The sequence below is a fragment of the Sus scrofa genome, chromosome 18, assembly GCF_000003025.6.
Source record: "Sus scrofa isolate TJ Tabasco breed Duroc chromosome 18, Sscrofa11.1, whole genome shotgun sequence".
Classification (NCBI taxonomy): Eukaryota; Metazoa; Chordata; class Mammalia; order Artiodactyla; family Suidae; genus Sus; species Sus scrofa.
In genome coordinates, this window is record NC_010460.4 from 16,337,578 (window position 1) to 16,352,464 (window position 14,887).

The following is a 14,887-nucleotide window of genomic DNA, read 5'->3' on the forward strand; positions in this document are numbered from 1 at the left end:
CAATAAACACATTGAGGCATATGGAATATTATACAGTAATGCGATGAGTTATGGATCCATGTAAAAATTGATGATTCTAATAAACTTTGAACAAAAGAAATCAAGGACTGACTACAAAAACACATGTCGAATTTCATTCCTATAAAATTCTTAATGTGGCTAAATAAATGATAGTGTTTATGGATGGATGAGCATGTGGTAAAACTATATGGAAAAGTAAAGACAAGTTGTCATAAATGGATAGCAATCATGTTTCAGGGGGTCACAGGGGTTATGGATGAGATCTACTTAATTTAACTCACTGAGCTCTACATTTTTGGGTACTTCGCCATCTTATACTTTATAATAAAAAGATTCGAGGAGCTCCTGTTGTGGTGCAGCAGAAATGAATCAGACTAGGAACCATGAGGTTGCAGGTTCGATCCCTGGCCTTGCCCAATGGATTAAGGATCTGGCATTGCCGTGAGCTGTGTTGTAAGTCCCAGATGCGGCTCGGATCCCGCATTGCCGTGGCTGTGGTGTAGGCCAGCAGCTGCAGCTCCAATTCAACCCCTAGCCTGGGACCCTCCATGTGACACAAGTGCGGCCGCCCCAAAAAAGGCAAAGATAAATGAATAAATAGATAAGAGGGTTTGATATAAATTTAAATAGGTGCAAGCTTATCCCCTGGGCAGAGTCATTTCTGGTCGCTTGATAATACCTACTAGTAACTGGCGTTTGTTGAGGTGTATTCTGAGCCATGCACTGTATTGAGTGTTATATGTACACATACACTATCTCTGATTGCAAAAATCCTATAAATTAGGCACTTTTATCATCCCCATTTTACAAATAAGGAAACTGAGGCTTGGAAAGGTTCAGTAACATGCCAAGGGTCGTACAGCTGGTAAATGGCAGCCAGGTCCGATCCTCCTCGGCCGTCTGGCTCTTAACTGCCAAGTGTCCTCTCTGCATTCACATCATCTTGCTGCTGCATCTTTGGGGCCATCGCCAAGTCCCACAGGGCATCTCTTCCACTGCAGGTGTACAGTATAAGCCTTTGCTCAGTGTTCAGTGAATAATGAATAGCCCCATTCTTTTCATCGCTTCCTCTCCTGCACTGGTGTGGTAGTGCAAGGTTTCCTTGGCTGGGCGAAGTTTCTGAGCGTTCAGGCAGAGGAAGAAGAACCGGAAAGCCTCCTGCTTGTGGCTGATGCTAGTTTTGCTGTCTGGGGTTTGTCAGACAAATTCCCTACTTCCTTTTCTACTTTCTCTGAGCTCCTAGACATCTGCCTAACTGCATGGCGTTCCCTTCCTTGGCCTGCCACCCAGGAAGAGGAGATGGAGACGCAGCCAGGCTGGGTGCATACCTGCTGCTTCTGCCTCGGGAAGGGGTCCCAGGTGCAGCCATTCTGCAGGCCCCAGGTGGGCCAGAAGGGTGCCAAGTGCAGAGCCCGCCATTCTAAATACAACTCCTAGGCCCATGTTGCTGCTGGCTTCCCAAGGTCTTCTGGGGCAGAAAGACTTGGGAAGGAGAGGAGCTGCTGCTCTGGAACTTTCAGGTCCTGTTCAATGGCAGTTTGTCACTGGCTTTGACACTGGAGCAGCTCATGGGTGCAGTCGTGTACAAAGCAGCTGCATGGAGCTCCAGGATATATCACCAGCTCCGCCTCTGCCACCTGCCTTCCCAGTGTGTCCTTATCCTGGTGCTGGAAGATTAAAAATAAACAACAGCAAAAATAATAATAATAATAAAAGAAAAGAAAAAGAAATCAGAGTTTGAGAAATTTACACCTGTTTTCCTGGATGATTTTGACCAGAGTCTTGAGTTGTCCAAAATAGCTAATTAGTTACAATTCCCCCACCAACCCCTCACCTCTCCCAAACTGGCTCCTCTTCCTGGCTTTTGTCCCCCACCCACCCACCCACCCCAGCTAATGTTCCTGTGACTGGGACCTGAAGTCTAGGGGTCCCTGGACTCCTTCTTCATCCACCCTGCTCCCTGCCTGCCTGCTCACGAGTACCATCCATTTGGACCGGACTGTCGTTTAGAGCTGGAGAACTGGGGCCAATCCTGTTTTATAGATAGCTTGGAGCCACATAAATAGTGTTCTTAGAGTGAGGCTTACTAGGCACTAAAAAGGTTACAGGTGGTCTTAATAGTCTCCAGGAAAATCTCTACAAATCTGTGGAAGGTGATGTAGGAGGGTCAAGGTCACTCCCAGTGCTTTTTACCCATAATCTCTCACCCTGGAGTGTAGTAAAGGATATTTGCTGTGGCCTACCTGAGTGTTAATACTCTTCTCTACTGATAGAACCTTGAGTTTGCTCAAGTGTCTGCCTCTCAGGGGAAATAGCATCCCCTACCCACTCACACAGATGAATTTTTGTTTGTTTGTTTGTTTTTTTAGGGCCGCACCCACAGCACATGGAGGTTCCCAGGCTGGGGGTCGGATAGGAGCTACAGCTGCCGACCTACACCACAGCAAGGCCAGATCCAAGCCACATCTGCAACCTACACCACAACTCACGGCAACCGGATCCTTAACCCACTGATCCTTAACCCTCATCCTCATGGATCCTAGTCAGATTTGTTTCCACTGAGCCATGACCACCGCAGCTCCACAGGGGTGAAGCTTGATTAACCTAAGGCAGTCTAGTATTACTCCACTTTCCTTGCTGGTGATTGGTTTAGGAATGGACGTGTGATATCATTCTGACCAATGAGATGTGAGGGATTTTCCTTGGTGCTGCTGGGAAAGTTAAATAGCAACACGCCTGAGGCTGGTCCTGTGATCCCCAATGGCCTTTGGTGTTGCTCTGTGAGTGAACAAAGCCTGGCACTTTGGTGCCCACCTCGTGTGGTGGAGTGACAGGCCTGAGGACGGAAGCCAAGACATGGTTTGGGTGTAGCAGAAGCAAAAGACCAGCAGAGCCCAAGTATCAGCTGAACTTCTGTCCTTGGACTTTTTGTTACACGAGCTGGTGTACCTCTGTTTTTCATACATGTGGTTAAATTGGGTTTGCTGTTACTTGAGGCTGAGAAGCTCCTAACTGATCCATCCGTGTTTGCCAAAGATGCAGTCTTCTCTTCCGCTTCCATTGTTAGGGCATTAATTCCAGGCTCGCTTTCTTCTGAGCAGGGGTTGGGTTTTTAATGAGATACTTATAGTCCATCCCCTGAGTCTCCTCCTCATCAAATGCTGGGTCAGGGTTAGACTTTTAGGCTCTAGCTGTCGAATAGAACAGTGTTAAATCCCCATTCAGATCCATCAAAAATCACAGGGGAAGTAGGCAAAGACTCTGGAAAGACCTTTCTCCTAAGAAGATATATACGTGGCCAATAAACAAATGAAAAGACACTCAACAAAGCTAATCATTTCAGAAATGCCAATCAAAACTGCAGTGAGACACCACTTCACACCCACTGGGAAGGCTGTGATCAAAAAGAATGCCATTAACAAGTATTGGTGAGGTTGTGGAGTAGTTAGACCGCTCACATCCTGCTGGTAGGAGTGAAATGTGCACTTGCTTTGGAAGAGTCTGGTGGTTCCTCAAATGGGTAAACTAGATTTGCTTTATGGCCCAGCAACTCCTTCCCTAAGAATATACCTAAGAAAAATAAAACGTACACTCCTCCCACCCCACAAACACTTGGACATGAATGTTCAGAGCATGTTCATAATAGCCAAAGAGGAGAAACAACCCAAATGCCCATCAACTGATGAATGAACAAACAACAAAAAAATGTGGCATATCCGTATAATGGATTATTATTTAATAACAGGAGTGAAATTCTGATGCTTGCTACCATTTGGATGAGCCTGGAAAATATTATTCAGAGTGAAAGAAGTCGGTCACACACAAAGAGACGTATTGTGTGATTCTGTTTATATGGAGTGTCCAGAACAGGCAAATTCCGAAAGACAGAAAATGAAGTGGTGGTTGTCAGAAGCCGGGTGTTAGGGAAGATGAGGAGTGACTGCTAGAAGGTGTGAAGATGTCGGAAGATTAGATTATGATAATAGTTGCTCAACTCTGAATAGACTAAAAACCACTGAATTGTGCACTTTCAATGAGTGAATTTTATGGTATGTGAATTATATCTCAATAAAGATGTTTTAAAAAGAAATCCAATTAGGTCGTTTTTGCTTTTTGAATTTATAAGAATTGGAATCACTCCCATTCATCTGTTAAAAAGTAACAGTACCGGCAAAAACAGTTCCTCTCTAGAATAATAGTAAAAGTGATTTGCATGCATCTAAAAAAGATGGTCCGGGGTGCTTAAATGATAGATTCCCTGGCCTCATCTGAGACCTATAGATTAGACTCTCTGTGAGTAAGTTCTAGGGTGGCCAGCTCCCCAGAGATTGTAAAGTTTGGGAACCAAGGGATTGAAGGAGTCTTCTGTCCTGCAGCGTAATGGTTCCTGACTAGTGGAAGGTGTTTATTTGAATGCAGGATACTGAGTGTTTCATACATCGCAACACAACATATGATGAATACAGAGTCATTCACAGTTTTAGAGTCAGACATACCTTATCTTGACCCCTGGCTCTGTTAACCTGAAAGCTGGGTCAGTGCTAGAAAGTTACTTAAACCTCTTCACGTCTGTTTTATCGTCTGTGAAACGGGGATAAGAACATCATTTTCAGTGGGCTCTGTAGTAAGTTTCCAAAACCTGAGGGCTTCATACAGTGTTCGGTGCCTTATAAGCTTTCATCTGAGTGGCATGTTGTTGATGTATTTGCAAGTCCAGCTTTATATCAGTTTACGTCTGAGAAAGACACTGTATTGGAAGGACATTAGCTCAAGGGCACTCAGAAGTGCCTTTATTGGACTGCTAGCCACAGGGCATATAAACCCTGTGAGAGTAAGGCTCTGTTTTCAGCTCCATGCTGTGTCGTCAGTATCTAGAGGGTAGTGAGTGGCTCTTAATTATTTGTTGAGTGCATGAGAGATACAGAGTTTTTCAGCAATTATTGCACATTACTGTTCCCTGAATCTCTTGTCATAAAATGAACGATGCCATTTGCCTGCTTATAGACACCTGGTGTCTTAGTTGGCCTGGCTTCTGTAACAAAATATCATAGACTGTTTGGCTTGAACACAGATATTTATTTCTCACGGTTCTGGAGACTGGGATGTCCAAGACCAAGGTGTTGATTCAGTTTCTAGTGAGAAAACTTCCTGGCTTGAGGACAGCTGATTTCTTGCTGTGTCCTCACAGCTATGTCGCCTTCCAAAAAGCCACTAATCTCCCGATAAGGGCCCCACCCTCATGCCCTCCCCTTCCAAAGGCCCCGTCTCCAATTATTGTCACAATGGGGGTTAGGACTTCAGCATATGAATGGGGGGGGCACAATTCAGTCTGAGGCACCTGGCCTTTCTCACCCCGCCCCAGCTCACCAGCACGTACCCTTGATGCTTCCAACCTCCCAACTATACCTGCCAGGAATCTGCCTTTCTGCTTCTGCTTCTGCCTCCTCCTGTGAGTGTCCTTGACTGCACGGCCCCCTCACAGCCGAGGCCAGCTTTTCTTCATCACACAGGATGGTGGTCATCTGCGTGGTCTCCGTCCCGCTCGGCTGAACCAGATCATCACCTGTAAAGGTGCGGTTGGCAACATTATAGAGCCTCGCGTCGGTCCTGGCACATCTTTATGGTCTCACCCAGGAGAATGCCAGCAGACATAGAAATATCTTTGAAAAAGATCTCTTCTCTCTCTGGTCGTGGTAGGAGTCTTTGCTAGAAGTGTTGGCGTGCTCCGCTTTGACTGGCCGAGCCAATGGCTCCACACTGCACAGCCTTTCGCACTGGCACAAGCCCATCTCATTTGCTATAGATTATCAGCAGGAGCCCACGTCAGCACGTGTGCCTCCTCGGCCTCAAGGACATGGCTTCTTTCCTCTGCTGGGTGTTGGTTAACAGGCATTGTTTGCCAGCACTCCTCGCTGGGTGCTCGCTTGCTGGCTTTCTAACCCCTCCCTCTGCAGATTGTTTGCTTTCTCTCCCAGAGCTGGTGTTTCCTGCACCTCCCAAATGAGCAGCATCTGTGAATTTCATTGCACACTGTTTCCCCTGCTTCTCCTGGCTCGTTAACAGGCCTGGAAGTGTAAGATGCTCCCCATCATGGCAGGAGAGAGCAGAGCTGCCGTGAACTCCAAGGGGAGCAGCCCCCAGTGCCAGGAGCTATAGGTCTTTGCTAAGATGGAGCCAGCATGTGTCTAGAAGAAGAAAATCTCAGGCTACTTCTTAGACGCTGGTTGGGAGATTACAGAGTCAGCGGTGGGTGACAACAGAGGATACCCAGGGAGCCAGGATGCTTTCTCTGGAGCTGGGATGCTTTCCCCAGGCCTGAGCTGGGGGCTCAGAGGCATCAAAACACCCCATGCTCCTGGCAGTGAGGCCAGAGGCCACATGGCCTGGCTCTCTTCTTGGTCCAAAGGCTCCCACGCAGCTAGGAGCTTTTTCAATCCATTATGCCTTTATCATGGCCCAGGAGTCATCTAGCCAACCACCTGCATTCAAACCCATTTCTTTATTACTTTATTTCACTGATGTCCTTAGGGTCTGGCAGCAGCTAAATATTCGGATGTTTGGGTGAAGAGTATCTAGTTCTGCTATCAACGAGACCATCATTATTGCCCAACTGAGGGAGTCCACTCCGAAGCAAGACTTTTTTGACATTTCTGTGGGCCTATTCAATTTCCAAAATGGAGATACCCCCATTTCATTAATTTTTAAAAAAATACAGCTTTAGTGAAATAGAATTCACATACCATACAACTCATCCCTCACAAGTGCACATTTCAGGGTCTCTTAGTATCTTCACAGGGTCGTGCAACCATCACCGCAATCTAATTTTTGAGCATTTTCATCACAGCGGAAAGAAACCCTATGGCCATTAGCAATTACTCCCTGTCTGCCTCCTCCAACCGCCAATCCTTAGCCCCAGGCAACCATTAGTTTCCTTTCTGTCTATAGATTTGCTTATTCTGGATATTTCACGTAAATGGAATCATGCACCACGGAGTTTTTTGGCTTCATCCAACACCATCTTCAAGTTTCACCCATGTTGTAGCCTGTGTCAGAACTTCGTTCCTTTTTATTATCAAACAGTACTGCATTGTATGAATATACCACATTTTGTTGATGAAGATTTGGGTTGTTTTTAACACTAATACTGCTATGAACTTTGGTGTGTAGGTTTTTGTGCAGACTTTTTTTTTTTTTTTTTTTTTTTTTTGCTTCTTAGGGTTGCACCCGAGGTATATGGAAGGTCCCAGGCTAGGGGTCCAATCAGAGCCACAGCTGCCAGCCTGCACCACAGCCATAGCAACGCAGGATCTGAGCCTCGCCTGCGACCTACACCACAGCTAACGGCAATGCCGGATCCTTAACCCACTGAGTGAGGTCAGGAAATGAACCCGAATCCTCATGGATCCTAGTCCAGTTTGTTAACTGCCAAGCCATGAAGGGAACTCCAGACTTTTGTTTTTATTCCTCTTGAGTGTACACTTAGGAGTGGAATTGTTGGGTCATAGGGTACCTACGCTCAAAATTGGGAGGAACTGCCACACTGTTTGCCAAAGTGGGTGCGCTGTTTTACATCCCCACCAGCTGTCCATCAGGGTTCTAATTTCCCCATATCCTCATCACTTCTTACTGTCTTTTTGAGCATAGCCATCCTAGCCAGTGGGAAGAGGTATGAAGCTATGATTTATGATTTGCATTTCCTTGGTGACCAATAGGATCTTTTTGTATGCTTATTTTAATCTTCCTTAGAGAAATGTCTGTTCAGATTCTTTGTCCATTTAAAAACTGGGTTCCTTCTTATTGTTGGAAGAGTTCTTTACATATTTTGGAAACAGGGCCCTTAAAAGATGCATGATTTGTGCATATTCTCTCTCATCCCGTGGGTCGTCTTTTCACTGACTCTCTGTGTCCTTTGCAGCACAAACACTTTTAATTTTGATGAAGTCCAATGTATTTCTAAATCAGTTTTTTCCTTTTGTTGCTTGTGGTTTGGGTGTCACATCTGAGGTACTATGGCCTATGTCAAGGTCCTGAAAACTTACTTCCATGTTTTCTTCTAAGAGTTTTATAGTTTTAGCTTTTATATTTAGGTCTATGGTCCATGTTAAGTTAACTTTTATATATGGGGTGTGTATTCTCATACAGATGTGATTTTTTTTTTTTAAAGAACGAAAACAACTCAGAGCCCCTTTTCTAGCCTTGTACTGTCAGGCCGAACCCACATGCTGCCCGTCCTCACCTCCCAGGGCACCTGGGGATTAATGAAGTGGTACCTGGAGTGCCATTTGGGGAAGATGAACATGGAAAGTTTGAAGCCTTGCATGAAGCTAAAGGACCAACAGACCAAGGGACCAGCTTTGGATTGAAACTGGCAGCATCTCTCTTTGCAGCTGCCCACTCCTCTCCTGCTCATTACATTGGGACCCATGATACCCTGGGGGACACCTGAGGCTTTTGAAAATTACTGAACGTTAAGTGGTCCTCAGGGTTCCTGCCCGTGGCATAGTGCTGCCTGGAGGAGCTAAGGCCCAGTGCTCACCAAGTCCAGGCACCCTTCTGGGTGTTTTACCCGCATTCACTCCAGTGAGTGAAGCTGTGAGCCCAGGGGACCTTCGAGCATTGCTTTAGCAGCCCAAGGCTCTGGGCACCAGCACTAGCCCCGTTCTGTGCTGCTGGCTGGTGTTGATGCCCACAGTGTTCTGGGAGGAAGGGTGGGCAGCAAGGGAGGGGTGGAGAGAGCAGGGAAGTCCCGCAGGGGAAGAAGGCAAGTGTGGGAAGAGAATGTTGGAGTGAAGGAGACCTTTGGCGCAAAGTGGAGGTGGAGGAAGAGAAGGTCCCAGGCGAGCGCTGCACCTGTCCCCTCCTCCTCTTGGCATCAGCTCGACACCCACACACATCTGTGCTGGGGTCAGGGGTGGGGGGGCTTCTCCTCCAGGGCTGCCCTGAGGCTGTGTGTGTGTGTGTGTGTGTGTGTGTGTGTGTGTGTTTGTGTGTGTGTGTGCTCACGTGCATATGCGCCTGCTGCAGGGGGTCCACCTTGATGTCTTTCTCATCTCATTTCTCTGCCCCCCTTTCTCCCGGTGCTGCTCTGAGCTGCTGCTGCCCAGGGAGGGTCCCATGCCGTGGGCACCCATGCTGCTCGGCTCCAGTCCTCCTGGGAGGCCCCCAGGGTCACTGCTGGTGTGATCTGACTGCCTGACCTGCCGCTCCGGGTGACCCCAAGCAGAGGATTTCTTTGCCTTTCTGTTTGTCAGACCTCAGGGCCTGGCCCCTTGTTGGCTGGGGGAGGCGGTGGCTAAGCATTTGTTTTCCCTGTTGCTCCAGCCTGCAGTGGACTTTCTGTCTCAGCACCTGGCCTTTGACCCCAAGAGGGGCTCAGCCAGGCTCCTTGCCTCAGAGCAGTGGATCTTCCCCAGGCGCCCCACTCTCTGTCTTCATTACTGGTCTGCCCCAACCTTGAGAAACAGAGGGAGCCCTGACTAAGGGGCGGGACCGAGGGCTGCAGCTGAGTTAGGAACCGCCTGTGTGCCCTGGGCGTGACCAACACACACACACCCCGACTTCGTGACCTGAGGGGTTGGATTAGACCCCTCTCCCCACCCCGCCCTCACCCACACCCCTCTCCCAGGCACACTGACTCCTCTGGGCCCACACGGAGTCCACAGCCAGGCTCCTCCTCCCTCAGGCCCTCCCTGTGGCCTGCTCCTCCTCCCTGGCAGGGCCAGGAGGGCTGCCTTGCAGGGGGGCATGCCCTTGCACAGCTCTCAGGGGAGACGTCCACTCGCTCTGCGAACTCGGGCAGGCTCTTTAGCCGGTTTTGCCTCAGTTTCCCCATGTGTATCATGGGGATGTAGAGCTTCCCTCCCAGGCTTGCTGTGAGAATGAACGAGTCAGTCACAGAGCTCTTTGAACAGTGCCTGGCACAGGGCAGGGCTTGAGCCTGGACCCCTGTGCCCACTCTGCACTCCTCTGGCTGTTTCGGGCTGGTCCCGCACACACCTCTCCCCGGCTGCCCTGGAGGTGGGACAGACTCAAACCCCGCTGCTGCCCTGCTCCCAGGTCTTGCTTTGTGACCTGAGTCCTGAGCTTGTTCTGTGTCCCCTTGGACTCCCTGGTCTCTGCCCTCCTTTGGGGACTCACAGAGGCCAGGGATGGGGCCTCCGTGCTTCTCCACCCAGAGCTCTGCGTCTCTGAAACCTGCATTAACGTCCTACACAATCACTCTCTCATCCAGGCTTTTGAAAATCTGCTACTGTGTCCTCTCTGACCCTGGAGGACCACACCTTGACCTTCCCCAACTCTGTACCTTGGGTCCGCCACTGTCCGCTCTTCTTCCGAAATTTTTAACTGTTGGGTGGCGTGTTATTTTAAATTATTTGTTTTGAATTAATTTATAAGTGATACCTATTTATAAACTCAGAAAGTACAGAAAATATGAGATAAAATAAAAACAAAAGCAATTGATGTATTGTTTCCTAATCCTATAAGTGCAAACACACACATGAACAATGCCATGAGGTAATGCTTTAAAGAGACTTAGCTAAAGTATTTTTAGTGACAAGTTTTAAGAGAGGATTTGAATGTGCTTATGTGATAGTGATTGTGCTTTTAATTCCTATCAGTGCAATATTCTTTATGTCTGGCATATAGAGCAAATGTCCACTGTTCTCTTAGCCGCTGGCATTTCTTTTTCTGCATCAGTTTCTCTCTAGATGAAGATGCCGCTAGAAAAATTAGTTGTGTTGTCAGATGCTGAATTAAATTTACACAGCTCCCTTATTCCAGGGCTTTTCAGAGCCTGTAATTGCCAACATAATTTCCTAGGAAAGACTGTACATAGCATTGTCCAAACTTGACTGTAGAACCGCCCTACACTTTGGAAAAAAGGCTGTTTTAACATCTTGCTAGGAGTTCCATTTCCTTGGAACCCCATTTGGGAAGCACCATTATACATCAAGCCTAGTTCACGTCATACCCTGAAGCCAGTAGCAGAGGCTGCCAAGGCATGGGCTGAGTTGAGAAGTAGCTTGTAGCTAAGCCCGATGGCTGTGTGAAGCAAACCTAGGATGAAATAGGACGCTGGACGTGGACTGGAACACGGGGCTTCACGTCTTGATGTGGCCACTCAAAAACTATGTAAATTTGATTAATCACAGCCAAGGCTGTTTCCCTGCCTACAAACTGGGGTTGAGATCTACCTCCCCAGGTTGTTGTAAAGAATCCATGACATTGTTTTTGAAAGTGCTTAGTTAAATGTAAATGCTCTAGACAAGTAATTTTAAGGTGTTTATTAGTGTAGGAACAAACCCAAAAATTGTAACCTTGTTAATATTGTGTTTTATCAACTTGGCTCATGCCTAGTGCTCCAGAATCCACAGGCCTCTCTAGCCTGGCAGACAGCATCCTCGCTCTACAGGACCTCGTGGAAAGACATAGAGATGCACCTGCTCTGCTGGGCCTGGCCCTTCTCCGGCCCACCGTGGGGACCCACTCCATTCATGCTGCAAGTCCTGCTTCACCAGGATGCCCACCTCCTGGGCCCTGAGCCCTGTGCTCCTTCTGTCCTGGATGGTAAGAGGCAGCTGGGCACCAGGAAACCATTCCTCTCCTCTGCACCCCCACCCCACCAATAGGTCTTTGCTGAGCTTAAGTCCCAAAAGAAAAGAACACAATAGCAAACCCCCAGAGCTGGAAACTGGAGGTTCTCCTCCTGCCAAGGGGCCTCTCTCCATGTGGTAGGACTGGCACAAACCTCCAGCTTCAGAGGCTCTGTTTCTTCATCTGGTAAATCATCTGGCAGGCTGACCTCCTGAGAGTTTTGCAGAAATGAGAGAAAGGATGGCAAACCCCCAGCTCTGAGGGGGCTTGCGTTTGAGTGTGGGAGACAAGATGCACACTCTGAATAAGAACAGCTGACTTTCTTGTGATGAAGTAGCTGCCATGATGCAGAGTGTCCCACACACAGCTGCGGGCTGCCTCCGCTGACCGTGGCCGAGGACCCGGCTGCTCCCGGTGTGCGGGTGTCTCCGCTCGGGTGCCTGTGATGAAATTCCCCAAACTGGGGGGCTTAAATAACAGACCTTTATCTCTCACAGCTCTGGAGGCTGGAAGTTGGAGATCAGGCTGCCAGCGTGGGTGGGGTCTGCTGAGGACTCCCTCCTTGGCTCACGGACGGCCACCTTCTCACTGTGTCTTCACGTGGCCTTCCTGGGTGCACACGCGTCTGGAGAGAGAGCCCTCTGGTGTCTTTTCGTCCACTGCCACCCAGCCCATCAGGTTAGACCCCTACCCTTATGACCTAACTTCCCATTAATTAACTCCAAGTACAGTTACCTTGATGCTAGGGCTTCAGCGTATGAATTTGGGAAGACACAGTTCATTCCAGAGCAAATGGTAATGAGGTCAGGTCTGTGCCTTGCTTCCCCAGGAGGCCAGCTGACTCACCCTCGTTCTAGGCAGAGGCAGCATCCTGCCAGGTTCTGCTTCCAGGTGGAGGTGGAGTCAGTGCAGACCGTGCTAACCCCTGGATGGCAGCAGGCGAGTCCTCTAAATAGAGTCTAGTTTTACCCCTTCCTTGAAAGGATGAGGAAATCCCAGCTCCCAGAAAGGAAGTGATACTGCTCACAAGCTCTCAGCCCAAATCCTTGACTTTCTCAGGGATTCACATCTTTAAAATGTGACTTCTGGAATAACCTGGCCCCTTTAAGCCACCTTGACCCTTTCTAGGACTGTATGTTTCCTGCATCCCAGGCAGATGTTCCCAGTTGATCTTGCTTAATGTTAGAGCATTGCCAGTAGATTTTTTTAGCAGCTGCATGATTAACTCTCAAGGCAGCGAACCTGGAGTCCAAATTACTCCATTTCTATCACTTTCTGCTTAGAAACTTCTGAAGCCTCCAAGGAAACCCTAGAGCTCCTGAAGCACAGGCAGGCATTCACTTATTTTAGTCCAGCATCCTTATTTGAGAGATATGCAAGCCCCAAAGACAGTGACTTGCCCTAAGTTGCCTAGGAAGGACGGGAAGTTATTGCCACACCTGGACCGCATGCATGGTCTCCACTCAGCTTTGAGCATGTTTTAGCCCGGAAGACCCCAGACTTAACCCAGTGTCAGAATCACTTGGATGTTTGAAATAGATGTTTAGGAGTGCCCATCGTGGCTCAGTGGTAATGAATCCAATGAATCCATGAGGACATGGGTTCGATCCCGGGCCCCACTCCCCCACTCAGTGGATTAAGGATCTGGCATTGCCGTGAGCTGTGGTGTAGGTTGAACATGCAGCTTGGATCTGGTGTTGCTGTGGCTGTGGCAGAGGCTGGCAGCTGTAGATCCGATTAAACCCCTGGCCTGGGAACTTCCATATGCTGAGGATGCAGCCATAAAGAGACAAAAGAAAAAAAAAAGAAAAAAAAGAAAAAGAAAGAAAGAAAGAGATGTTTTAGCAGACACTACTGCAAAGAATTCAAATAGGTCTAGGGTGGAGCCCTGGTATGGAGATTTTCAGGAAACACCAAGTGACTGACAGGGCTGCTTTCACTATAAAATGCAGATTTATTGAAGGCAAGGATGTGAGACCCTGAGGCTTTCAGGCCAAACCGTCATTGACTTCGCTTGTCCCTGTAGCACCAAGGGCTCTATCTTGGTCACCACCAAAGAGCCAAAGGGTGATTCCCACAGCGATAAGTTGTGTCCAATCCCATAGTATCTCTTGTTAGACTCATCCAGAATGTTCCAAGCACATTCCTCTAGGTGGAATGTGTACATAAACAGTAGCAGGTGCAGACAGGCGATCCCACTAATGATCACCATCTGGATGAATAGAGTAAAAAAAAAAAATAACCCAAAAAGTATGTGATGGAATTTTCCCCTCTTTGTTTTCTTATTTCTGGTGGCTTAAATACTGTGTTTGGTTTAAATACAGACATGATCCGACCACAAATATTATGGGCAGAAAAGCCAACACAGCAGACTCCTTGGAGAGACTGTTCCTTTCAGGTAAGATATAAAAATAGTGCTTGCTACATCTGCAGGTGTGTCTGGCTCTTCTTGGCATGTGTCACCTCGCTTCTCCACGAGACGTCACTGGGGAGTTTGTTTATTCCCCTTTTAGAGAGAAGTAATCAGAGGGGAAGAGGTTAGGCTGCTCAAGGTTACAGAAAGTTGGCGGTGGAGTGGAGATGAAAATGTGGAAGGCATGTCTTAGCGGCGAGCGGGTCTAGCCTTGGTGCTTGGACCTGGAGATGGGGCTGCGGAGGAGGATGGAGTTCTTGGCCCCTGGGATAAAGGAACAGGCATGGACCTCTTGTCTACTGCTTGTTTTTGTTACGATGATTAATAGGACCGTTTGAGAAGTAATCATCTGTGCAAAGTACCTTCCAGTCCTGTGCCACGTGCTTCTGATCGTAAATGTCAGTTGTTGCCACCTTCATGATAACAGGGGGGAGACAGTGTTGAGTGCAGCTGTCAGGGCACCCAGGTGTCTCTGGTCAGCTGGCCCCTTCAGTATTTGGGAAGGTGAGATTTCAGTCTTGAAGGTCCAGTCTTAGCACCTTGTCACAGCTGGCATTTTATGTGCAGGGGCTCCGCACCTGGCCTTTCCCCAGGTCACCCATGTGCTCTCCCCACTCTTCAGGCGAGTGGAAGTGTGCCCGACCTGGTCAGGAGGGGAGAACACGGCTGCCCTCTTTTCCTCTAGCTCAGGAATCAGAACCAGGGCTGGTGCAGCCCCCTGGTGAGCCGGTAATTCTGTTTTGAATTGGAATTGGATGCAAAGATGAAAAAGACAAGGTCTCTGCCCTGCCCCAAATGTCACTGGGTAATGCCAGGCAGAGGGACACAAGGGCTGGGTCTGCTCAAGCAGCGCTCAGT

At 48.3% G+C, this 14,887-nt stretch overlaps 1 protein-coding gene across 1 annotated transcript in view; it reads left to right on the plus strand.

The window, feature by feature from the left end:
- CHCHD3 (coiled-coil-helix-coiled-coil-helix domain containing 3) overlaps positions 1 to 11,421 on the plus strand; it is a 296,388-nt gene extending 284,967 nt beyond the window's left edge. Inside the window, exon 9 of the mRNA XM_021078528.1 lies at positions 11,380 to 11,421. Coding sequence (XP_020934187.1) covers positions 11,380 to 11,406 — 27 coding nt within the window. The 3' untranslated portion in view covers positions 11,407 to 11,421. The remainder of the gene's footprint in view (positions 1 to 11,379) is intronic.